The sequence below is a fragment of the Salmo trutta genome, chromosome 28, assembly GCF_901001165.1.
Source record: "Salmo trutta chromosome 28, fSalTru1.1, whole genome shotgun sequence".
In the NCBI taxonomy this organism is placed as follows: Eukaryota; Metazoa; Chordata; class Actinopteri; order Salmoniformes; family Salmonidae; genus Salmo; species Salmo trutta.
This window is the reverse complement of record NC_042984.1, coordinates 12,142,554-12,167,553: the sequence shown is the minus strand read 5'-3', so window position 1 is coordinate 12,167,553 and position 25,000 is coordinate 12,142,554. Positions and strand designations below refer to the sequence as shown.

The 25,000-nt window shown below is 43.7% G+C and overlaps 1 protein-coding gene across 2 annotated transcripts in view; it reads right to left on the bottom strand.

Annotated features, from left to right (window-relative positions):
• Positions 1–25,000, bottom strand: part of LOC115165489 (zinc finger protein 385A-like) — a 124,407-nt gene that overhangs the window by 53,156 nt on the left and 46,251 nt on the right. Inside the window, exon 2 of one of the 2 annotated variants that reach the window (XM_029718649.1) lies at positions 6,769–6,917. In XM_029718649.1, coding sequence (XP_029574509.1) covers positions 6,769–6,917 — 149 coding nt within the window. Of the gene's footprint in view, positions 1–284; positions 304–6,768; positions 6,918–25,000 lie in introns of those variants that run through there. The other variant, XM_029718651.1, reaches the window with a different exon arrangement.

Below are 25,000 nucleotides of genomic sequence, written 5' to 3'. Positions count from 1 at the left end.
ACTGTTGTACTATAATGGGCTATATGTACTGTTGTACTATAATGGGCTGTATGTACTGTTGTACTATAATGGGCTATATGTTCTGTTGTACTATAATGGGCTATATGTACTGTTGTACTATAATGGGCTATATGTACTGTTGTACTATAATGGGCTATACAACACATGTATTGCACTGCCATAGACACAATGTAAAACCAAAACAGTTCAACAACTTCCAGACAACATTCTAGACCCCACAGACTCCCTTCCCAACGGTTCCAAATAAAATACCTGTTTATTACCTGTCCGAGCGAATCCTCGTCAATGTCACTGTCTGTCACTCAGCACTACATTGTCTTTTAGTGCACACAATAGAGTAATCCGTTTCGTAATGGTCCCTAATATGTAGTTGGTAAGGTCAAGTTGTCCTCTCCAAGCCTCTGCAACATTACCATCTACTGGTCAGCAGCAGTTAAAACTACTTGACTCTGACTGCCAACCTAAAGTATGGAGGCGTCAATAGATCCCACTGGAAAAATATAGATATCCACCGTGCTAAATAGGAGCACTGGGAACTGAGAGTCAGCAGGGTGTTTTACAGTCCTGAACCACATGGAGCCAAACTGAACTGAGAGTCAGCAGGGTGTTTCACAGTCCTGAACCGCATGGAGCCAAACTGAACTGAGAGTCAGCAGGGTGTTTCACAGTCCTGAACCGCATGGAGCCAAACTGAACTGAGAGTCAGCAGGGTGTTTTACAGTCCTGAGCCGCATGGAGCCACTATGTTACGTCCCAACACTCTACTATGTTGATATGCTATGTGCCAACACTATACTATGTTGCTATGTTACGTCCCAACACTCTACTATGTTGATATGTTATGTGCCAACACTGTACTATGTTGTTATGCTACGTCCCAACACTCTACTATGTTGCTATGCTATGTCCCAACACTATACTATGTTGCTATGCTATGTCCCAACACTATACTATGTTGCTATGCTTTGTCACAACACTATACTATGTTGCTATGCTATATACCAACACTATACTATGTTGCTACGTCCCAACACTGTACTATGTTGCTATGTCCCAACACTATACTATGTTACTATGCTATGTACCAACACTATACTATGTTGCTTTTCTATGTACCAACACTATACTATGTTGCTATGCTATATACCAACACTATACTATGTTGCTACGTCCCAACACTGTACTATGTTGCTACGTCCCAACACTATACTATGTTGCTTTTCTATGTACCAACACTATAATATGTTGCTTTTCTATGTGCCAGCACAATACTATGTTGCTATGTCCCAACACTGTACTATGTTGCTATTCTATGTGCCAACACTATACGATGTTGCTGTTTTGCTATCACAGACTGGAACATGTTCCGGTATACTTCCGATGGCATTGAGGAGTACACCACATCAGTCACTGGCTTTATCAATAAGTGCATCGAGGACGTTGTCCCCCAGTGACTGTACGTACATACCCCTACCAGAAGCCATGAATTACAGACTTCATTCGCACTGAGCTAAAGGGTAGAGCTGCCGCTTTCAAAGTGCAGGACTCTAACACGGAGCTTATAAGAAATCCTGCTATGCCCTAGGACGAACCATCAAACAGGCAAAGCGTCAATACAGGGCTAAGAGTGAATCATACTACACCGGCTCCGACACTCGTCTTATGTGGCAGTGCTTGCAAACTATTACAGACTACAAAGGGAAGCACAACCGCGAGCTGCTTAGTGACACGAGCCTACCAGATGAGCTAAATCACTTCTATGCTCGCTTCGAGGCAAGCAACACTGAGGCATGCATGAGAGCATCAGCTGTTCCGGACGACTGTGTGATCACGCTCTCCGTAGCCGACATGAGTAAGACCTTTAAACAGGTCAACATTCACAAGGCTGCGGGGCCAGACGGATTACCAGGACGTGTGCTCCGGGCATGTGCTGACCAACTGGCAAGTGTCTTCACTGACATTTTCATCATGTCGCTGATTGAGTCTGTAATACCAACATGTTTCAAGCAGACCACCATAGTCCCTGTGTCCAAGAACACAAAGGCAACCTGCCTAAATGACTACAGACCCGTAGCACTCACGTCCGAAGCCATGAAGTGCTTTGAAAGGCTGGTAATAACTCACATCAACACCATTATCCCAGAAACCCTAGACCCACTCCAATTTGCATACCGCCCAAACAGATCCACAGATGATGCAATCTCTATTGCACTCCCCACTGCCATTTCCCACCTGGACAAAAGGAACACCTATGTGAGAATGCTATCCATTGACTACAGCTCAGCGTTCAACACCATAGTACCCTCAAAGGTCATCACTAAGCTAAGGATCCTGGGACTAAACACCTCCCTTTGCAACTGCATCCTGGACATCCTGACGGGCTTCCCCCAGGTGGTGAGGGTAGGTAGCAACACATCTGCCACGCTGACCCTCAACACTGGAGCACCCCAGGGGTGCGTGCTCAGTCCCCTCCTGTACTCCCTGCTCACCCACGACTGCATGGCCAGGCACGACTCCAACACCATCATTAAGTTTGCAGACGACACAACAGTGGTAGGCCTGATCACCGACAACGACGAGACAGCCTATAGGGAGGAGGTCAGAGACCTGGCCGGGTGGTGCCAGAATAACAACCTATCCCTCAACGTAACCAAGATTAAGGAGATAATTGTGGAAAGGAGGACCGAGCACGCCCCCATTCTCATCGACGGGGCTGTAGTTTAGCGGGTTGAGAGCTTCAAGTTCCTTGGTGTCCACATCACCAACAAACTAGAATGGTCCAAACACACCAAGACAGTCGTGAACAGGGCACGACAAAGCCTATTCCCCCTCAGGAAACTAAAAAGATTTGGCATGGGTACTGAGATCCTATGTGCCAACACAATACTATGTTGCTATATCCCCACACTATATTATGTTGCTATGCTATGTCCCAACACTATACTATGTTGCTATGCTATGTCCCAACACTATACTATGTTGCTGTGCTATGTCCCAACACTATACTATGTTGCTATGCTACAGTAGGTCCCGAGCCAGCTGGAGAGCCAAGTATACAGGTAGAGTTGACAAACAAACAGCTGGTGTGAGAGGGCCCTTATTACCCCACATAAAGTCCAGGGCCCAGGGTCTATTCACAAAGAGTCCCAGAGTACTGATACAGGATCAATTTAGCCTTTTAGATCATAATGAATATGATTATATTGACAGGGGGGAGCTGATCCTAGATCACTCCTACTCTGAAAAGCTTTATGAATAAGGGGCGTGATATGGGATGTGTTTAGTCTTTTAGATCATTATTAATATGATGTATTTATAAAAATCAGAGGTCTGCACTCATACTCAGTTTGAGATGCTTTTTTAGTATGTTCCCAGACCAGTCTAGAACAATCCAGTTCTATTCATTCTGCTGAACAACAGAACACACTGTACTGTTTATAATGCATTTCCTAATCGGCCATCATGAGAATGAAATGCACAGCGATGTTGAATAATATGCTGAGTGTGGTGAAATGCTAAATATCCTCCTAATCAAAATGATAGCCCATAACTCGCAGCCCGGAGTTGGAAAAGTATACCTTCTCTTTCAAATGCTTTAGCTGAGCTTGATTGAGTTCGTCTGGCGAACTGGAACCAATAGAATAGTCCCAGAAGTGTATACCCTGCCCACCTGGCACTCCACGCAGGCTAAAGGTAACGCTGATAGTAATTTAAAGATTTCAAGTAGTATTTGAACACAGGTCTGGCCTGAGGACACAGAGGCACAGGCAGCCCAATTATTTTGACCAATCAGATCAGCTTTGAAAAAGAGCTTGTGATTGGTCAAAAGACCAAATAGTGGAAAAAAATATCAGAATTGGGCTGCCTCTGTAGATGCCACCTAGGATAGAATGTCACCTTTCCAACAAGTCAGTTCGTCAAATTTCTGCCCTGCTAGAACTGCTCCAGTCAACTGCAAGTTCTGTTATTGTGAAGTGGAAAAGTCTAGGAGCAACAACAGCTCAGCCGCGAAGTGGTAGGCCACACAAGTTCACAGAACGGGACCGTCGAATGCTGAAGTGCGTAGTGCGTAAAAATCGGCTGTCCTCGGTTACAACACTCACTGCCGAGTTCCAAACTGCCTCTGAAAGCAACATCAGCACAAGAACTGTTCGCCGGTAGCTTCATGAAATGGGTTTCATTGGCCGAACAGTCGCAAATAAGCCTTAGATCACCATGCGCAATACCAAGCATCGGCCCGGAGTGGTGTAAAGCTCACTGCCATTTGATTCTGGAGCATTGGAAACGCATTCTCTGGCTTGATGAATCACGCTTCACCGTCTGGTAGTCCGGCGGACGAATCTGTGTTAGACGGATGCCAGGAGAATGCTCCCTGCCCCAATGCATAGTGCCAACTGTAAAGTTTGGTGGAGGTGGAATAATTGTCTGAGACTTTTCATGGTTCGGGCTAGGCCCCTTAGTTCCAGTGAAGGGATATCTCAATGCTACAGAATACAATGACATTCTAGACGATTCTGTAATTCCAACTTTGTGGCAAAAGTTTGGGCATGACAATGCCCCCGTGCACAAAGCAAGGTCCACACAGAAAATGTTTGTTGAGATCGCTGTGGAAGAACTTGACTGGCCTGTACAGAGCCCTGACCTTAACCCCATTGAACACCTTTGGGATGAATTGGAACGCCGACTGCGAGCCAGGCCTAATCGCCTAATCTTGCGGCTGAATTGAAGCAAGTCCCTGCAGCAATGTTCCAACATCTAGTGGAAAGCCTTCCCAGAAGAGTGAAGGCTGTTATAGCAGCAAAGGGGGGGACCAACTCCATAATAATGCCCATGATTTTGGAATGAGATGTTCAGCAAGCAGGTGTCCACATACTTTTGGTCATGTTGTGTGTGTGTGTGTGTGTGTGTGTGTGTGTGTGTGTGTGTGTGTGTGTGTGTGTGTGTGTGTGTGTGTGTGTGTGTGTGTGTGTGTGTGTGTGTAAACTCAGCAAAAAAACAAATGTACTCTCACTGTCAACTGCGTTTATTTTCAGAAAACTTAACATGTGTAAACATTTGTATGAACATAACAAGATGCAACAACTGAGACATAAACTGAACAAGTTCCACAGACATGTGACTAACATAAATTGAATAATGTGTCCCTTAACAAAAAGGGAGTCAAAATCAAAAGTAACAGTCAGTATCTGGTGTGGCCACCAGCTGCATTAAGTACTGCAGTGCATCTCCGCCTCATGGACCTCACCAGATTTTCCAGTTCTTGCTGTGAGATGTTACCCCACTTTTCCACCAAGGCACCTGCAAGTTCCCGTACATTTTTGGAGGGAATGGCCCTAGCCCTCACCCTCCAATCCAACATGTCCCAGACGTGCTCAATGGGATTGAGATCCGGGCTCTTCGCTGGCCATGGCAGAACACTGACATTCCTGCCTTGCAGGAAATCACACACAGAAAAAGCAGTATGGCTGGTGGCATTGTCACGCTGGAGGGTCATGTCAGGATGAGCCTGCAGGAAGGGTACCATATGAGGGAGGAGGATGTCTTCCCTATAACGCATAGCGTTGAGATTGCCAGTAATGACAACAAGCTCAGTCCGATGATGCTGTGACACACCGCCCCAGACCATGACGGACCCTCCACCTCCAAATCGATCCCACTCCAGAGTACAGGCCTCGGTGTAACGCTCATTCCTTCGACGATAAACATGAATACGACCATCATCCCTTGCGAGACAAAACCGCGACTCGTCAGTGAAGAGCAATTTTTGCCAGTCCTGTCTGGTCCAGCGACAGTGGGTTTGTGCCCATAGGCGACGTTGTTGCCGGTGATGTCTGGTGAGGACCTGCCTTACAACAGGACTACAAGCCCTCAGTCCAGCCTCTCTCAGCCTATTGCGGACAGTCTGAGCACTGATGGAGGGATTGTGCGTTCCTGGTCGTTCCTGGTGTTGCCATCCTGTACCTGTCCCGCAGGTGTGATGTTCGGATGTACATGTGGTCTGCCACTGTTAGGACGATCAGCTGTCCGTCTTGTCTCCCTGTAGCGCTGTCTTAGGCATCTCACAGTACGGACATTGCAATTTATTGCCCTGGCCACATCTGCAGTCCTCATGCCTCCTTGCAGCATGTCTAAAGCACGTTCACTCAGATGAGCAGGGACCCTGGGCAGTTTTCTTTTGGTGTTTTTCAGTGTCAGTAGAAAGGCCTCTTTAGTGTTCTAAGTTTTCATAACTGTGACCTTATTTGTCTACCGTCTGTAAGCTGTTAGTGTCTTAACGACCGTTCCACAGGTGCATGTTCATTAATAGTTCAAGGTTCATTGAACAAGCATGGGAAACAGTGTTTAAACCCTTTACAATGAAGATCTGTGAAGTTATTTGGATTTTTACAAATTATATTTTAAAGACAGGGTCCTGAAAAAGGTACGTTTCATTGTTTGCTGAGTTTACATCCATGTGTACATGTTGTCTTTTGAGTGTCGGTGTGGAGTGTGTGTGGTCTGTGTGTGTGGAGTGTGTGTGGTGTGTGTGTTTGTGCATGTGTATCTGCATATTCTGTGTTAGTATCAGTTTAGTATGTGTATGCTGTGTGTGTGTGTGTGTGTGTGTGGTGTGTGTGCGTGTGTGTGTGTGTGTGTGTGTGTGTGTGTGTGTGTGTGTGTGTGTGTGTGTGTGTGTGTGGCTGTGTGTCTGTGTGTGTGTGTGTGTGTGTGTGTGTATGTACTCATGATGTTGTATACAGTACTCACAGTGTTGAAGTTGTGAAACAGGCCCATGCTGTGTTGTGGTGGAGCTGTGTCCATGGGGAACTGGAGGAAGGGCTTCATATCCAGGTGTGGCTGGATCATAGTGGGGGTCCGCAGGAACGCAGGCACCGCCCCTGCACGGTTTATACCTCCTACAGAGGGAGGGACATGGTCAAAATACACACACGGAATAGTACAGATCCATTCTCCCAAACATGGCGGGAATCTCCATCAACTGCAGCAAAGAAAATAGTGGGCTATAATAACTCACTCACTATCATAGAATAAGGGGAAACACACAGGCACACATTTGTGAATAACAGTCACATGTCACATTAGGGATTGTCCTCTAAAACCTTTCCAGTGGAAAAAGTGGGGAGAGAAACAAAGCCAGCATATCTTGAAAGGACAAGTCAGTGTTTCATTTGAAGGGGCTGCCAGTGTCAGGCAGTGGTTCTGAAACATCATTGTTTCTATCTCTCTCTCTCTCTGCACCTCTCTTAATCTGTCGACCCCCTATCTCTCGCTCTTTCTCTGCCTCTCAATTCAATTCATTGGGCTTCATTGGCATGGGAAACATATGTTAAGATTGCCAAAGCAAGTGAAGTAGATAATATACAAAAGTGAAATAAACAAAAAAAATCATTAACAGTAAACATTACACTCACAGAATTTCCAAAAGAATAAAGACATTACAAATGTCATATTATGTATATATACAGTGTTGTAACGACGTACAAATGGTTAAAGTACAAAAGGGAAAATAAAAAAGCATAAATATGGGTTGTATTTACAATGGTGTTTGTTGTTCACTGGTTGACCTTTTCTTGTGGCAATAGGTCAGAAATCTTGCTGCTGTGATGGCACACAGTGGTATTTCACCCAATAGATATGGGAGTTTCTGAAAATCTGGTTTGTTTTTCAAATTCTTTGTGAAGCTGTGTAATCTGAGGGAAATATGTGTCTCTAATATGGTCATACATTGGGCAGGAGGTTAAGAAGTCCAGCTCAGTTTCCACCTCATTTTGTGGGCAGTGTGCACATAGCCTGTCTTCTCTTGAGAGCCAGGTCTGCCTACGGCGGCCTTTCTCAATAGCAAGGCTATGCTCACTGAGTCTGTACATAGTCAAAGCTTTTCTTAAGTTTGGGTCAGTCACACTGGTCAGGTATTCTGCCACTGTGTACTCTCCCGTTTAGGGCCAAATAGCATTCTAGTTTGCTCTGTTTTTTGGTTAATTATTTCCGATGTGTCAAGAAATCATCATTTTGTTTTCTCATGGTTTGGTTGGGTCTAATTGTCTTGCTGTTCTGGGGCTTTGTGGGGTCTGTTTGTGTTTGTGAACAGAGCCCCAGGACCAGCTTGCTTAGCGGACTCTTCTCCAGGTTCATCTCTCTGTAGGTGATGGCTTTGTTATGGAAGGTTTGGGAATCGCTTCCTTTTAGGTGGTTGTAGAATTTAATGGCTCTTTTCTGGATTTTGATAATTAGCGGGTATCGGCCTAATTCTGCTCTGCATCCATTATTTGGGGTTCTGCATTGTACACGGAGGACGTTTTTGCAGAATTCTGCATGCAGAGTCTCAATTTGGTGTTTGTCCCATTTTGTGAGTTCTTGGTTGGTGAGCAGTCCCCAGACCTCACAATCATAAATGGCAATGAGTTCTATAAATGGTTGAAGTAATTTTAGCCAGTTCCTAATTGGTATGTCAAATTTTATGTTCCTTTTGATGGCATAGAATGCCCTTCTTGCCTTGTCTCTCAGATCGTTCACAGCTTTGTGGATGTTAGCTGTGGCTCAGATGTTTAGGCCAAGGTATATATAGTTTTTTGTGGGCTCTATGGCAATGGTGTCTAGATGAAATTTGTATTTGTGGTCCTGGCGACTGGACCTTTTTGGAACACCATTACTTTGGTCTTACTGAGATTTACTGTCAGGGCCCAGGTCTGGCAGAATCTGTGCAGAATATCTAGTTGCTGCTGTAGGCCCTCCTTGGTTGGGGACAGAAGCACCAGATCATCAGCAAACAGTAGACATTTGACTTCAGATTCTAGTAGGGTGAGGCCAGGTGCTGCAGACCTTTCTAGTGCCCTCGCCAATTCATTGATATACATGTTGAAGAGGGTGTGGCTTAAGCTGCATCCCTGTCTCACCCCACGGCCCTATGGGAAGAAATGTGTGTATTTTTTGCCTATTTTAACCGCACGCTTGTTGTTTGTGTACATGGATTTTACAATGTCGTATGTTTTCCCCCCAACACCACTTTCCATCAATTTGTATAGCAGACCCTCATGCCAAATTGAGACAAAGGCTTTTTTGAAAACAACAAAGCATGAGAAGACTTTGCCTTTTTTTTTGGTTTGTTTGTTTGTCAATTAGGGTGTGCAGGGGTGAATACATGGTCTGTCGGATGATAATATGGTAAAATGCCAATTTGACATTTGCTCAGTACGTTGTTTTCACTGAGGAAATGTACGAGTCTGCTGTTAATGATAATGCAGAGGATTTTCCCTTCCCTATCAAATCAAAACATTTCAAGCAGACAACCTAAGAAAATTAACAACAATGACAAATGGGTTGATGAAGAATGCAAAAAGCTAAGGAAGAAATTGAGAATCCTATCCAACCAAAAACATAGAGACCCAGAAAACCTGAGCCTACACCTTCACTATAGTGAATCATTAAAACAATAAAGAAATACACTACGGAAAAAGAAGGAACAGCACGTCAGAAATCATCTCAATGTAGTTGAAGAATCCATAGAATCTAACCACTTCTGGGAAAATTGGAAAACACTAAACAAACAAAAACACAAAGTTATCTATCCAAAACGGTGATCAACCACTTCTCCAATTTTTGGGGCTCTATAACAACGAACAAACAATAAAAACATATACATGATCAAATACAAATATTAGAATCAACTATTAAAGACTTCCAGATCCCACTGGATTCTCCAATTACCTTGAATAAACTACAGGACAAAATACAAACCTTGCAACCCAAAAAGGACTGTGGTGTTGATGCTATCCTAAATGAAATGATAAAATATACAGACCACGAATTTCAATTGGCAATACTTTAACTTTTTAACATTATCCTTACAGTGCCTTCGAAAAGCATTCAGACCCCTTGATTTTTTCCCCCCATTTTCTTACATTACAGCTTTCTTCTAAATCGTTTTTTCTCCTCATCAATTTACACACAATACCCCATAATGACAAAGCAAGAACAGGTTTTTAAGAAACATTTTCCTAATAAAAATATCACATATTCATAAGTATTCAGACCTTTTACTCAGTACTTTGTTGAAGCACCTTAGGCAGCGATTACCAGTGGTGGAAAAAGTACCCAATTGCAAAACTTGAGTAAATGTAAAGATACCTTAATAGAAAATTCCTCAAGTAAAAGTGAAAGTCATTCAGTAAAATAGTACTTGAGTAAAAGTCTAAAAGTATTTGGTTTAAAATATACTTATTAAGTATCAAAAAGAAAAGTAAAAGTATAAATAATTTAAAATCACTTATTTTAAGCAAACCAGACGGCACAATTGTGTTTTCTTTTTTTCTGATAACCAGCATCCCGGAGTCGCCTCTTCACTGTTGACGTTGAGACTGGTGTTTTGCGGGTAATATTTAATGAAGCTGCCAGTTGAGGACTTGTGAGGCGTCTGTTTCCAAAACTAGACACTCTAATGTACTTGTCCTTGTGCTCAGTTGTGCCCTGGGGCCTACCACTCCTCTTTCTATTCTGGTTAGTTTGCGCTGGTTAGTTAGCTACCAGTTTGCGCTGTTCTGTTAAGGGCATAGGACACAGCGTTGTACGAAATATTCAGTATCTTGGCAAATTCTCACATGGAATAGCCTTCATTTCTCAGAACAAGAATAGACTGACGAGTTTCAGAAGAACGTTTTTTGTTTCTGGCAATTTTGAGCCTGTAATCGAACCCACAAATGCTGATGCTCCAGATACTCAACTACTCTAAAAAAGGCACGTTTTATTGCTTATTTAATCAGAACAACAGTTTTCAGCTGTGCTAACGTAATTGCAAAAGGGTTTTCTAATGATCAATTAGCCTTTTAAAATGATAAACTTGGATTAGCTAACACAACGTGCCATTGGAACACAGGAGTGATGGTTGCTGATAATGGACCTCTGTACGCCTATGTAGATATTCCATAAAAATCTGCGGTTTCCAGTTACAATAGTCATTTACAACATTAACGTCTACACTGTATTTCCGATCAATTTGGTGTTATTTTAATGGACAAAACAAGGACATTTCTAAGTGACCCCAAACTTTTGAACGGAAGTGGAACATCTTAGTAAGACAAAAAGTATTGTGTTCCAAAAAAGGTCCAGTTGCCACAACCACAAATACAAATTCCATCTAGACACTGTTGCCCTAGAGCACACAAAAAACGATATATACCTCAGAGCCACAGGTAACTTCCACAAAGCTGTGAATGATCTGAGTGACAAGGCAAGAAGGGCTTTCGGTGCCATCTAAAGGAACATAAAATTCGACCTACCAATTGGGTTCTGGCTAAAAATACTTGAATCAGTTATTTAAAAAACCCATTGCCCTTCATGGTTGTGAGGTCTGGGGTCCGCTCACCATCCAAGAATTCACAAAATGGGAAAAAGCCCAAATTGAGACTCTACATGCAGAATTATGTAAAAATATCCTTAGTGTAAAACACCAAATAATGCAAGCAGAGCAGTAATAGGCCGATACAAGCTAGTCATCAAAATACAGAAAAGAGACGTTAAATTCTACAACCAACTAAAAGGAAGCGATTCCCAAATCTTCCATAACAAAGCCATCACCTACAGAGAGATGAACCTGGAGAAGAGTCCCCTAAGCAAGCTGGTCGTGGGGCTCTGTTCACAAACACAAACACACCCCACAGAGCCCCAGGACAGTAACACAATTTGACCCAACCAAACCATGAGAAAACAAAATGATGATTACTTGACACATTGGAAAGAATTAACCAAAAAACAGATCAAACTAGAATGCTATTTTGCCCGAAACAGAGAGTACACAGTGGCAGAATACCTGACCACTGTGACTGACCCAAACCTAAGGAAAGATTTGACTCTGTACAGACTCAGTGAGCATAGCTTTGCTATTGATAGAGGCAGACCTGGCTCTCAAGAGAAGACAGGCTATGTGAACACTGAGTGTAATGTAATGTTTACTGTTAAGTTTTTCATTGTTCATTTCACTTTTGTTTATTATCTATTTTACATGCTTTGGCAATGTAAACATATGTTTCCCATGCCAGTAAAGCCTTTAAATGTAATTTAATTAAGTGAGAGAAAGTGCCAAAGAGAATGAAAGAGAGAGCGAGAGATTAGTGTAAAAGTGAGAGACAGTTGGGGCTCATTTGAAAAGTACTGTGAGACTTTGGGAATGTGCTGTCTCAGCCAAAGCCCAGCTCCTGCTTGCCTCTGCTCTTTGCTCCGTGTCCACCTGGGCGCTCGGTGCATCTGTAAACCCCAGGGCTGAGCTGCTGAGGCCTGCCTCATTGCCTCCCATTAGGCATGCGTGGCTGTTCTCTAACACACACACACAGAACACAACAAACACACACCTGCGTGCACACGCACACACACACTTAAAATCACTCAAGCACTCACATTCAGACAGTTTCTCGATGAGTTACTGGTGTTAGAGACACAATCAGTCTCTGGTGGTAGACACTGCTGGTGCTCCCATAATCATCCTCTTCACGGAGTCTCTCAGTGAGCACAACAGAGTTGTTTGTAATGAATGCCAGAATGAATGCCTAAACTTAACCTTAGAAATGTTAAGTTTATGGACAAACATCAAATTCTCAAGTGAGACTCTGAGAGCTTGTTGAGGGAATAGTGTCTATGCTAGGGCTGTTGTGGTGACCGTATTACCGCCACACCAGCCGTCACCAGTCATGAAGGCAGTCAAATTCCACAGCAATTAGGCTTCTCCAAGCTCTTATGCTGGTCATTAGTAGCCTACCAAACCTACTAACTGCCTCATGTTGTGCAACATTTCTATAGGCTATGGAATTGCGTGAGAAAACAGAGTGATGTTCTCTACTAAAAAGAAGAGGATTTCATTAGCTTTCTATAGGCTAGGCCTACTATATTTATTTCTCTATCCTAATATTAAGCACATTGCTTCTCTTTACAACAGGGGTATAGCCTACCTGGCTGGCATGACAATAAACCACGGGGAAAAACATCCTCCATTCGCTATTTAAGTGCATAGATGACATGTATTTTTTCCCGCTGCCCCTGTTTCGATACAGGCACAAGCATTTCGCTACACCTGCATTAACATCTGCTAACCATGTGTATGTGACAAATACCATTTTATTTGATTTTGATTTGATAATGGTCCAGTCTAAATCAAAACAAATGTCACACATATATGTTATAGTATATGTAAAGACAAGATTAAATCAAGAATAGTCTGATGGGTGACAATATTAGCCTATCACTTGGGAATTATATATTATCACTTGTGAATGATGCCCAGCATAAGAAACAATGCCTTTTTTGGGGGGACTTTTTCAAATCATAGTCAAAGACCTCATGTAGCCTAGCCCATAGTCCTATATGTTTTAATAAGGTTAGTATCACACCTCATGTAGCCTAGCCCATAGTCCTATATGTTTTAATAAGGTTAGTATCACACCTCATGTAGCCTAGCCCATAGGCCTATATGTTTTCATAAGGTTTGTATCACACCTCATGTAGCCTAGCCCATAGTCCTATAGGTTTAATAAGGTTTGTATCACACCTCATGTAGCCTAGCCCATAGTCCTATATGTTTTGATAAGGTTTGTATCACACCTCATGTAGCCTAGCCCATAGGCCTATATGTTTTGATAAGCTTTGTATCACAGATAAAGTGGCCAAATAACTTTTTTTAATTAAGCACATTAATCCGCTTGACAAGGGGTGTAAAGCCTAACTGGCATATATAAGCAGCGTGTGAGTTTGTTGTTAGGAGAAGATAATTTCCACCATAAAAATGCACCTTTATAATAAAAGCATTACACAATTTTTAAATTGAAATTACTATACAAAATTCTTGCAACCAATAGAATGTTGTATATATGGGAGATACAATCTTCCCAGCTCTGCAGATTTTGCTGTGAGGAGGCAGAGTCATTAGATCATTTGTTTTGGTACTGTCCATATGTAGCTCGTTTTTGGTCACAGGTCCAGGAATGTCTGAAGAATTGCCACATTTACCTAGAGCTAACGCTGCAGATAGCAATACTGGGTGATTTGTAAAGCCATAGTCAATCAATAAATAATCTAATAATTATTTTAGCAAAAATGTTTATTTTTAATTTACAATCTGTAAAAGCTATGAGAATAGAAAGGTTCAATACTTTTGTGAAGCATCACTGCACAGTTGAAAAATATATGGCAAATAGAAATCCAAAATGGATGATGTTGAGAGATAGATGGGAGGGGTTGAATGGAGCTGAAGGGTGGGACTAATAACAAGATAACCAATGTAAAACATACGAGGTCTGTAAAATGTATATAGGTTCAGAACTTTTGTGAAATAGCACAGTTACAAATAGAAATCAAACTGGATGGACATCAGAAATAGAGGAAGGACTAAAAACAAACTAAATATAACTATTGTAAAATATATTGTGTCTGTAAAATGTGTATAAGACATATAAACTGAAGGTGTTATTGAAGCCTAAGTGTTATTGTTTGTTAGTTTACTCCAATTGGGGGAAGGGTGGTAAGGTTTGCGGGGAATAATAAAGGTATATTCTAAAAAAGTATGTATGTCGATGTAGGTATGTGTATGTATATATGTGTTTATGTATGCATATGTGTATGTATATGGATATATATATTTACCCCAAAAATATATGGGGGATTGGAAATGATGCAGACAATTACATTGATGGAAGAAACATTCTTTCTGCAATATTAAGCTGATCCAACCAAAATAAATATTAAATAAAAGCATTACATGTATCATTGCATTTGCGGTCACACTTATAGCCTACTACCATGTGTGCATTGCAGCGCTTATAATGTGAAGAAATAGCCTAATAGTTTATCAAGGTAAATGTTCTGGTCTGTTATGTCAGCCACATTGCGTAAAAAAGGTTTTTAGATGCTAGATACCCAGACTATGTTTGTAATATTTATTTCTCACACAGAATAGGTTGACTTTTGTACTATGGGGGACAGTAGATTGACATAGGCTAGTGCTTTGCTGTTTGTTAGGCCTACTGTCACGCCCTGACCTGAGAGTCTTTTTTATGTCTCTATTTAGGGTTGGTCAGGGTGTGATTTGGGTGGGCATTCTATGTCCTTTTTTCTATGCTTTGTATTTCTTTGTTTTGGCCTGGTATGGCTCTCAATCAGGGACAGCTGTACATCGTTGTCGCTGATTGGGAGTCATACTTAGGCTGCCTGTTTTCCTTTGGGGTTGGTGGGTAGTTAATTTCTGTTTAGTGTGTTGTTATACCTGACAGAACTGTTTGGCTGTCATTTTCTTGTTTTGTTCTAAATGTCTCATTTACAATTAAATATGAGCACTCAACACGCTGCGCCTTGGTCTACTTCAGACAGCCGTGACAGAACTACCCACCACCATAAGAAGACCAAGCAGCGTGGTATGGAGGAGCAGAGGGTTCAGGACTCCTGGACTTGGGAGGAGATCCTGGACGGGGCAGGACCATGGCACCAGGCTGGGGAATATCGCCGCCCGAAGGAGGAACTAGAGGCAGCGAAAGCTGAGAGGCGGCGAAATGAGGCAAGGCAGCGCAGCAGGCACGAGAGGCAGCCCCCAAAAAATGTTTTTGGGGGGGCAGAGTCAGTTTTGGAGATTGGCGGAGTCAGGTGATAGACCTGAGCCAACTCCCCGTGCTTACCGGAAGCAGCGTAGTACTGGTCAGGCACCGTGTTATGCGGTGAAGCACACGGTGTCTCCAGTGCGCGCTCATAGCCCAGAGTGCTACATGCCAGCCCCCCGCAAGTGCCATGCGAGAGTGGGCATCGAGCCAGGGCGGATTGTGCCAGCTCAGCGCGTCTGGTCTCCAGTGCGCCGTTTCGGTCCAGGGTATTCTGCGCCGGCTCTGCGCACTGTGTCTCCGGGGGAGCGCAGGCATAGGACGAACTGAGCCTTCCCAGCGCTCCACCCATGCCGGGCGAAAGTGGGCATTGAGCCAAATGGAGAGGTGCGTGTAGCAAGCATCAGATCTCCAGTGCTCCCCCACAGCCCGGTTCGACCTGTGCCTGCGCTCTGGAGGGGCCGGGCTAGAGTGGGCATTCAGCCTGGAGGATGGGTGCCAAGCCTACACACCAGAACTCCAGTGCTCCCCCACAGCCCGGTCTATCCTGTGCCTCCTCCACGGACCAGGCCTCCAGTGGGTCTCCCCAGCCTGGTGAATCCTGTGCCTCCTCCATGGACCAGGCCTCCAGTGGGTCTCCCCAGCCTGGTCTATCCTGTGCCTCCTCCATGGACCAGGCCTCCAGTGGGTCTCCCCAGCCTGGTGAATCTTGTGCCTCCTCCACAGGCCTGTCCTCCGGCGCGTCCAGAGTCACCCGCCTGTCCTCCGGCGCAGCCAGAGTCGCCCGCCTGTCCTCCGGCGCAGCCAGAGTCTCCCGCCTGTTCGGGGCCCGCGGCGAGGGACCCCGCTCTAGAGGCGCCACCAAAGTGGGGTGAGCCAGTGGAGGAGCGGGTTCTGCGTCCCGCTCCAGAGCCGCCACCGTGGAGAAATGCCCACCCAGACCCTCCACTATAGGTTCAGGTTTTGCGGCCGGAGTCCGCACCTTTGGGGGGGGGGTACTGTCACGCCCTGACCTAAGAGCCTTTTTTATGTCTCTATTTAGGTTTGGTCAGGGTGTGATTTGGGTGGGCATTCTATGTCCTTTTTTCTATGCTTTGTATTTCTTTGTTTTGGCCTGGTATGGCTCTCAATCAGGGACAGCTGTACATCGTTGTCGCTGATTGGGAGTCATACTTAGGGAGCCTGTTTTCCTTTGGGGTTTGTGGGTAGTTAATTTCTGTTTAGTGTTTTGTTATACCTAACAGAACTGTTTGGCTGTCATTTTCTTGTTTTGTTCTAAGTGTCTCAATTACTATTAAATATGAGCACTCAACACGCTGCACCTTGGTCTACTTCTTCAGACAGTCGTTACACCTACTCATTTTGTTGGCTGACGAAAGTAAATGTGGACAGTTTGTATAAGGACGCGCGCAGTTGCATCCCTGATGTGTCTGTCTCCACTTGTAGCCTGTGAGAAATACCCGGTCAGGTGATGGAGAGCCATGTGAGTGAGAGGTGATTCGGAAAGCACAGCACTCAGGGAGAAGGACACAATGGCCACTGGCTGCAAAAGGCATTGATTTTTTTAGAGTGCATTACGGCCACACAAAGGGAATGCCGCCGTGAAATTCTAGGCATTATCAGGTGCTTGTCAAATTGTGAATGAGTAACTGATGGAGTGTGTACAGCTTGCGCAGAAAAGAAAGCAGAGATCATGCCTTTCAAGCAACTTTTTTCAAATCATCATTAGTCTCATCATGCAGCCTTACAATGTTACAAATCAAAACATATAGGCCAATGTTTGTAGAACAACTAAAGTTACATTAATAACTCTAAAATAAGCATATAGGAGTACCTATTACTTTGTTAACCTCTCAACACAGAATAGCTGCATGTGCGCACTCCCTGAAATCGTCTAGAGAAAATATTTATATTTTATTCAGCTTTGTTCAGTTGTATTCTTCATACTATAAAATAATGCCACGGAATTCTAAGCAAATCTTGTCTTCTAAATGAACTAGTGTAGCCCACAGCCATATGGCCTAGCCAGATCAGGACCTAACATAAGGACAACTCAGAGTATGCTATTCTGAAATAAACTACATTTTCTTCATATCATGTTTCTTTAGACCTGTCTAAAATAAATAATGGATTATTGTGATGGTGTAGGCTATATAACATGGATTTATTAGACTTGTTAAAATGTAGATGTTCCAAAGGTCAGCATCAATGGCTTGTGGAAGCCAGGAGATGCTAAATGTGTTTATATTAATTAACGGTCAATTACCGTGAGACCGACAGTTATTTGCTTGACAGCCACAGCCCTAGTCACAATAGGAAGCACAGTGTTCCGCGGGGACAGAGAACAGTTGGATTAAAGAGACTTCCTATTCACAGACAGACAGACAGACAGACAGACAGACAGACAGACAGACAGACAGACAGACAGACAGACAGACAGACAGACAGACAGACAGACAGACAGACAGACAGACAGACAGACAGACAGACAGACAGACAGACAGACAGACAGACGTGGATACACACACACAACACCACAGCTAGTGTTTGTAAATCAGAGTGTGTCTGCTTCCTGCCCCCATTGTATAATTACGCCATTAAATTAAAGCTACCTTTGGAGGCTAATGCACATAGTAAATCACACTGTCAGGGTGTGTGTGTGTCACAGAAACGGGTGTGTGTGTGGGACAGAGAGAGAGAGAGAGCAAGAGATGAGAGGGCGGGAGCAGCCATTTGGATGTCGTTAAATCCTGCGTCACGCCAGGAATCCATACCACGCTCTGAGGTAGTAATTAGGCCTCTGAAACACTGCCACGCCACCAACGGGCCTGCCTTTACAGCTAGTAACACTACACTACACAGCCTGGGGTTGCACACACATCAGCCATCTTAAACTAGTCACAACGCACAGGTCGCAACACACACACAGACACACAGCGATAAGAGGGTCACAGAGAGGATGAAGTACACACACAGACACACAGCGATAAGAGGGTCACAGAGAGAATGAAGTACACACACAGACACACAGCGATAAGAGGGTCACAGAGAGAATGAAGTAGACAGAATGGCAGTACCACTCCCTCCTCCACTATGGGCCAGTGTGATTTACTAGCAGGGGAAAGAGAGTGGTTCTGCAGATGGATTTGGGTGAGAAAATTGAGGAAAGCTCAGAAGAAGAGGTGGTGTTGTTGTTGGTTGTGTATTGACCATGTCAATTTGACAGTGGAGAGGGGGAGAGAGGGGGACTGGTTAATAACAGAGAGAAGGAGGCCCAGCTCCCCCCTCCACTAGGGCCAGCTCCCCCCTCCACTAGGGCCAGCTCCCCCCTCCACTAGGGCCAGCACCCCCCTCCACTAGGGCCAGCTCCCCCCTCCACTCGGGGCCAGCTCCCCCCTCCACTAGGGCCAGCTCCCCCCTCCACTAGGGCCAGCTCCCCCCTCCACTAGGGCCAGCTCCCCCCTCCACTAGGGCCAGCACCCCCCTCCACTAGGGCCAGCTCCCCCCTCCACTCGGGGCCAGCTCCCCCCTCCACTAGGGCCAGCTCCCCACTCCACTAGGGCCAGCACCCCCCTCCACTAGGGCCAGCTCCCCCCTCCACTAGGGCCAGCTCCCCCCTCCACTAGGGCAAGCACCCCCCCCCCTCCATTAAGCCCCTAAGCGGGCACCCGCCCTGCAGATAAGCCAGATAGCGTGAAATCTGCTGGAAGAAATATTATCTGTGAAAAAGCTGACAAGCACAATGTTGATTGAAGCTAAGCTTTCTAATTGTGTTTTTATGTGTGTGGTTATGATGATGATGATACAGTGCCTTCAGAAAGTGTTCACACCCCTTGTCTTTTTTCAGATTTTGTTGTGTTACAGCCTGAATTTAAAATGGATACAATTTAGATTTTTTGGTCACTGGCCTACACACAATATCCAATAATGTCAAATAGGAATTAAGATTTTAGAAATGTTTACAAATTGATAAAAAATGAATTGCTGAAATGTCTTGAGTCAATAAGTATTCAACCCCTTTGTTATGGCAAGGCTAGATAAGTTAGAGTAAAAAATTGCATAACAAGTCACATAATAAGTAGTGTGCAATAATGGTGTTTAACATGATTCTTGAATGACAACTGATCTCTGTACCCCACATATACAATTGATTCTGTGTTTGAAATTCACTGCTCGACTGAGGGACCTTCCCTCAGTCGAGCAGTGAATTTCAAACACAGAATCAACCACAGTTGAATGGCTGTGATACGAGAAAACTGAGGCTTTGTCACGTCCTGACCCTGGTATGAGGTTATTTTTCCCTAGTAGATTGGTCAGGGTGTGACAGGGGGTGTTTTGTCTATGTGTTTTGGGTTTTCTGTTTTCTATGTGGGTTGTCTAGAGTTTCATTCTATGTTGTCATTTTCTATGTTGTGGCCAGGTATGGTTTCCAATCAGAGGCAGCTGTCTATCGTTGTCTCTGATTGGAAGCCATACTTAGGCAGCCTGTTTTTCATGGGGTTTTGTGGGTGGTTGTTTCCGCATCCTGTTTGCAACAAGGCACTAAGGTAATACTGCAAAAAATGTGTTTGTCCTGAACACAAAGTGTTGTGTTTGGGTCAAATCCAACACAACTCATTACTGAGTACCACCATCCATATTTTCAAGCATAGTGGTGGCTGCATCATGTTATAGGTTTGCTTGTAATTGTTAAGGACGGGTGAGTTTTTCCAGATAAAAAAAATAAACGGAATGGAGATAAGCATAGGCAAAGTCCTAGAGGAAAATCTGGTTCAGTCTGCTTTCCACCATACACTGGGAGATTAATTCACCTTTCAGCAGGACAATAACCTAAAACACAAGGACAAATCTATGCTGGAGTTGCTTACCAAGAAGACAGTCAATGTTCCTGAGTACAGTTTTGACGTAAATCTACTTGAAAATCTATTGCACGACCTGAAAATGGTTGTCTTGCAAGGATCAACAATCAATTTGACAGAGCTTGAAGAATTTTGAAAAGAATAATGGACAGATGTTCCACAATCCAGGTTAGACTTACCTAGAAAGATTCAACGCTGCAATCGCTGCCAAAGGTGCTTCTGCAAAGTAATGACTCAGGGGTGTGAATGCTTATGTAAATGAGATATTTCTATATTTCATTTTCAATACATTTGCAAACATTTCTAAAAATATGTTTTCACTTTGTCAATATGGGGTATTTTGTGTAGATGTGTGAGAAAAAAATAAATGTCAGCAAATTTCAATTCAGGCTGTAACACAAAATGTGGAATACTGTAAGTCAAGCGGTATGAATACTTTCTGAAGGCACTGTACATAAATCAAATTGTATTGTTATTTGTCACATGTGCCGAATACAGCAGGTGTAGACATGAAACGTTTACTTACAAGCACCTAACACAACAATGCAGTATAGCACAGTTGGTTCGGCAGCCATCCCCTCCGGCACCATTATTCGAATTGATTAACAAGTCACATAAGTTGAGCAATAATGGTGTTTAACACAAGACAATGTTTTCACTGGGTATTTAGCTGATGGGACCAAGTCTACTCAATGCATACAGTACATAGATAAGATAAATCAGCATCACAGAGAGTGATGTGGCTGTTACGTTCATCGATGGAAGGATTGGACCAAGGTGCAGCGTGGTAGGCGTACATCATACTTTATTAGATGAACACCGAAAACAAAACAAATACAAACAAAACGTAACATTCAGTAGGGCTACACAGCACAGTACCAAAAACAAGATCCCACAAACTAAAGGTGGAAAAAAGGCTGCCTAAGTATGATCCCCAATCAGAGACAACGATAGACAACTGCCTCTGATTGGGAACCAAACCCGGCCAACAAAGAAATAGAAAACATAGATTGCCCACTCTAGTCACACCCTGACCTAGAATAAAAGGGATCTCTAAGGTCAGGGCGTGACAGTGGCTCTAGCAAGACGTTTTAGAGGTAAATATGGTATCTGATATTTATTATGACTTTCTAGCCAAGCTAGACAACTAAAATGAGCAGATGACGCCTTTTGATAACAGAAATGATGATGTAGTTCTGTCTCTCTCTCTCTCTCTCCTTCTCTCTCCTTCTCTCTCTCTCTCATCCCTTTAGCCTATCATTCAGGGGCCAGGCTCTGTACACAGCTGTAACCAAGGCTGCAGTCAGAAATGGCACCTGCATCTGATGGTCATGGTGCTTTCAAGGCAACTGTGAACTCGCAAAAAAGGTCAAATCATGACGTCAATAATCTTCAGGTCGGAAAATTCGAAATGATTTTTCCCAGTTGCATCTCGTTTTACTCAGAGTTCCTTGTAGTCTTGAACGCACTGAAGTCAGTAGTCTGAGATTTCCGAGTTCCCAGTTGTTTTGAACACGGCATTAGTCTGAGCAGAGGGAGGGAAAAAGCAGCAGAGGGTCCGCCTCTCTGCTTCATTTCAGATAGGGGAGGGGACACAGTCTTCCACCTGATGGCGAAACTCGAGTCACACCGCATGCACATCTGCCTTATGCACAAATTCATGTTGTTCCTATGACTAGTTAAATATTCCTCAATATTAAAATAGACATGATGAGTTGCTAATAATAATAAAAATGTAGGGCTATCGATACACTTGGCTCCTCATTCATTGCAGCTGCAGCGCAAGTGGAAGTAGAGAGAAGCCATTTCATTTTTCGTAATAGTGTTGAATTAAAACAGTGTTGACAGTGCTGAATAAAGGCCCACTCATTTTAGTCATACATCTCCTGGTCTGCCGGGTAGGTGGAGTTTGAAATGTTTGGTGATCGACTAGGGATGCCTTGAAGATTGACCAGTCGGTTGGAGCCCACTGATCTACAATGTTTATTTTAGAGTGCAGTAACTTTACTATAACACATTTAAAGAAGCATTTAATACCACACCTCCTTGGGACTTATTGCTTAAATATAAAATGTTCTTAATATTCCTCAAGTGTTCTGAGGGCCTCCAAGACAAGGTCAAATGTATATTGCGTGAATATCAACAGAATATTATGTTAAACCTAAAACAAATACACTCTGAAAGGCATAACAACTGACTTGTTGGGAAATTGTGGAACATTGTGGGAATGTTCTGTGTATCCTACAAAATGTGAATATCAAAAGAAAACTCTTTCAACATCCCAGACAATTCCCATAACTTCATTCAATATCCACCACACAGTACCAACATACACCACACAGTCAATACAAACTAATTAATCTGATCTAATACAGCCAATGTTTTCTTTGAGTCAAGAACTGCAATGCTGTTGGGTTTTTCACGCTCAACAGTTTCCGGTGTGTATCAAGAATGGTCCACCACCAAAAGGACACAACTGTGGGAAGCATTGGAATCAACATGGGCCAACATCCCTGTGGAACGCTTTTGACACCTTGTAGAGTCTATGCCCAGACGAATTGGGGCTGTTCTGATGGCAAAAGGGGGTGCAACTCAATATTAGGAAGGTGTTATGCGTGGGAATACTTTGGAATGGATTTTCAAAATGAAAATCACTTGGAGCTGATAGCCTGGTGTTTTTACAGTCTTTCATGTCCAACAATTCTTATTTAAAAGCATTATTTTTGAGGGGCTCAGAAAACTTGGAGGGCCAAATAAAATTATCCACGGGACAAATTCAGCTGCCAGCTGGTGAACCCTGTTGTACAGTATTATGCAAAGTGGACAAAAATAAGCTCAGTGAAACTTTCCCAGGCAAGCATGAATTCCCCTCATCTTCCTCATTATCTCTTATAGAGAAAACCTCCCTGAATCACAGATACTCATTTGTTAAAGATATACAGATGCAATATCTCTCTCTCTCTCTCTCTCTCTCTCTCTCTCTCTCTCTCTCTCTCTCTCTCTCTCTCTCTCTCTCTCTCTCTCTCTCTCTCTCTCTCTCTCTCTCTCTCTCTCTCTCTCATGTTCACATGCTCTGTGTCCAACATGTTACCCTATTGCCTATGTGGTGCACTACTTTTGACAAGGGCGCCTCAAAAGCACTGCACTATATAGGGAAGAGAGCTATTTGGGACACACATACACAGCAAAGGACAATCCTGTATGATTCTACTCTCCCCTTGTTTCAGAGGCTCGAGCACTAGGAGTACAAGGAGCACTAGGAGCACTTGGAGCACTAGCAGCATCAGCAGCACTAGGAGCACTAGCAGCACTAGGAGCACTAGGAGCAGTAGGAGCACTAGAAGCACTAGGAGCACTAGCAGCACTAGGAGCACTAGGAGCACTAGGAGCAGTAGGAGCAGTAGGAGCACTAGAAGCACTAGGAGCACTAGGGGAGCTAGGAGCACTAAGAGCACTAGGAGCACTAGGGGAGCTAGGAGCACTAGCAGAACTAGCAGCACTAGGCTTACTTGGAGCACTAGCAGCACTAGCAGCACTAGGAGCACTAGTAGCACTATGGGCACTAGGAGCACTAGCAGAACTAGGAGCACTAGGCTCACTAGGAGCACTAGCAGAACTAGCAGCACTAGGCTCACTAGGCTCACTAGGAGCACTAGGAGCACTAGTAGCACTATGGGCACTAGGCTCACTAGCAGAACTAGGAGCACTAGGCTTACTAGAAGCACTAGCAGAACTAGCAGCACTAGGCCCCCATGGAGCACTAGGAGCACTAGCAGCACTAGACTCACTAGGCTCACTAGCAGCACTAGGAAAACTAGCAGCACTAGGAGCACTAGGAGAACTAGGAGCACTAGGAGAACTAGCAGCACTAGGAGCACTAACAGCACTAGTAGCACTATGGGCACTAAGAGAACTAGCAGCACTAGGAGCACTAGCAGTACTAGCAGCACTAGGAGCACTAGGAGAACTAGCAGCACTAGGAGCACTAGCAGTACTAGCAGCAGTACTAGCAGCACTAGCAGCACTAGGAGCACTGGTAGCACTATGGGCACTAGTAGCATTATGACTGACTCTTTGACTGAGTATGTTAGTTACGGTGTGTTAGCTCTCTCTAGATAGCTGCCTCGCCCCATTTTAATACCCCTTGATGCTAAGTTAACTTCCCAGTGAGCATGCGTTACACGTCCCAGTTTGGAACGGGTGCAGCAGATAATAGTTTCTATAACACAGGATAAATAATCAAACAGGAGATCGTGGCTTCTCTTTCAAAGGTTCTATCAATTATTTTATTCAACATTCTCTGAAGTGCAAATCATCTTTTTCTGTCTTTTCATTGTATTTCAATGTTTTTTCTTTTTTTTTCTTTAAAGTGAATTTAATAATTTGTCTCATAAATCCCTGACATATTATTTCATAAACATGTCAAAAATACATACATTTACACATAAAAATATTAAATTCCAATCCAGTTCACATCCTAAATATCTTTACATTTATAATCCGAACACAGTTACTCTTAACTTCAATTCACCTGTTTAGGTTAGAATTATGTCG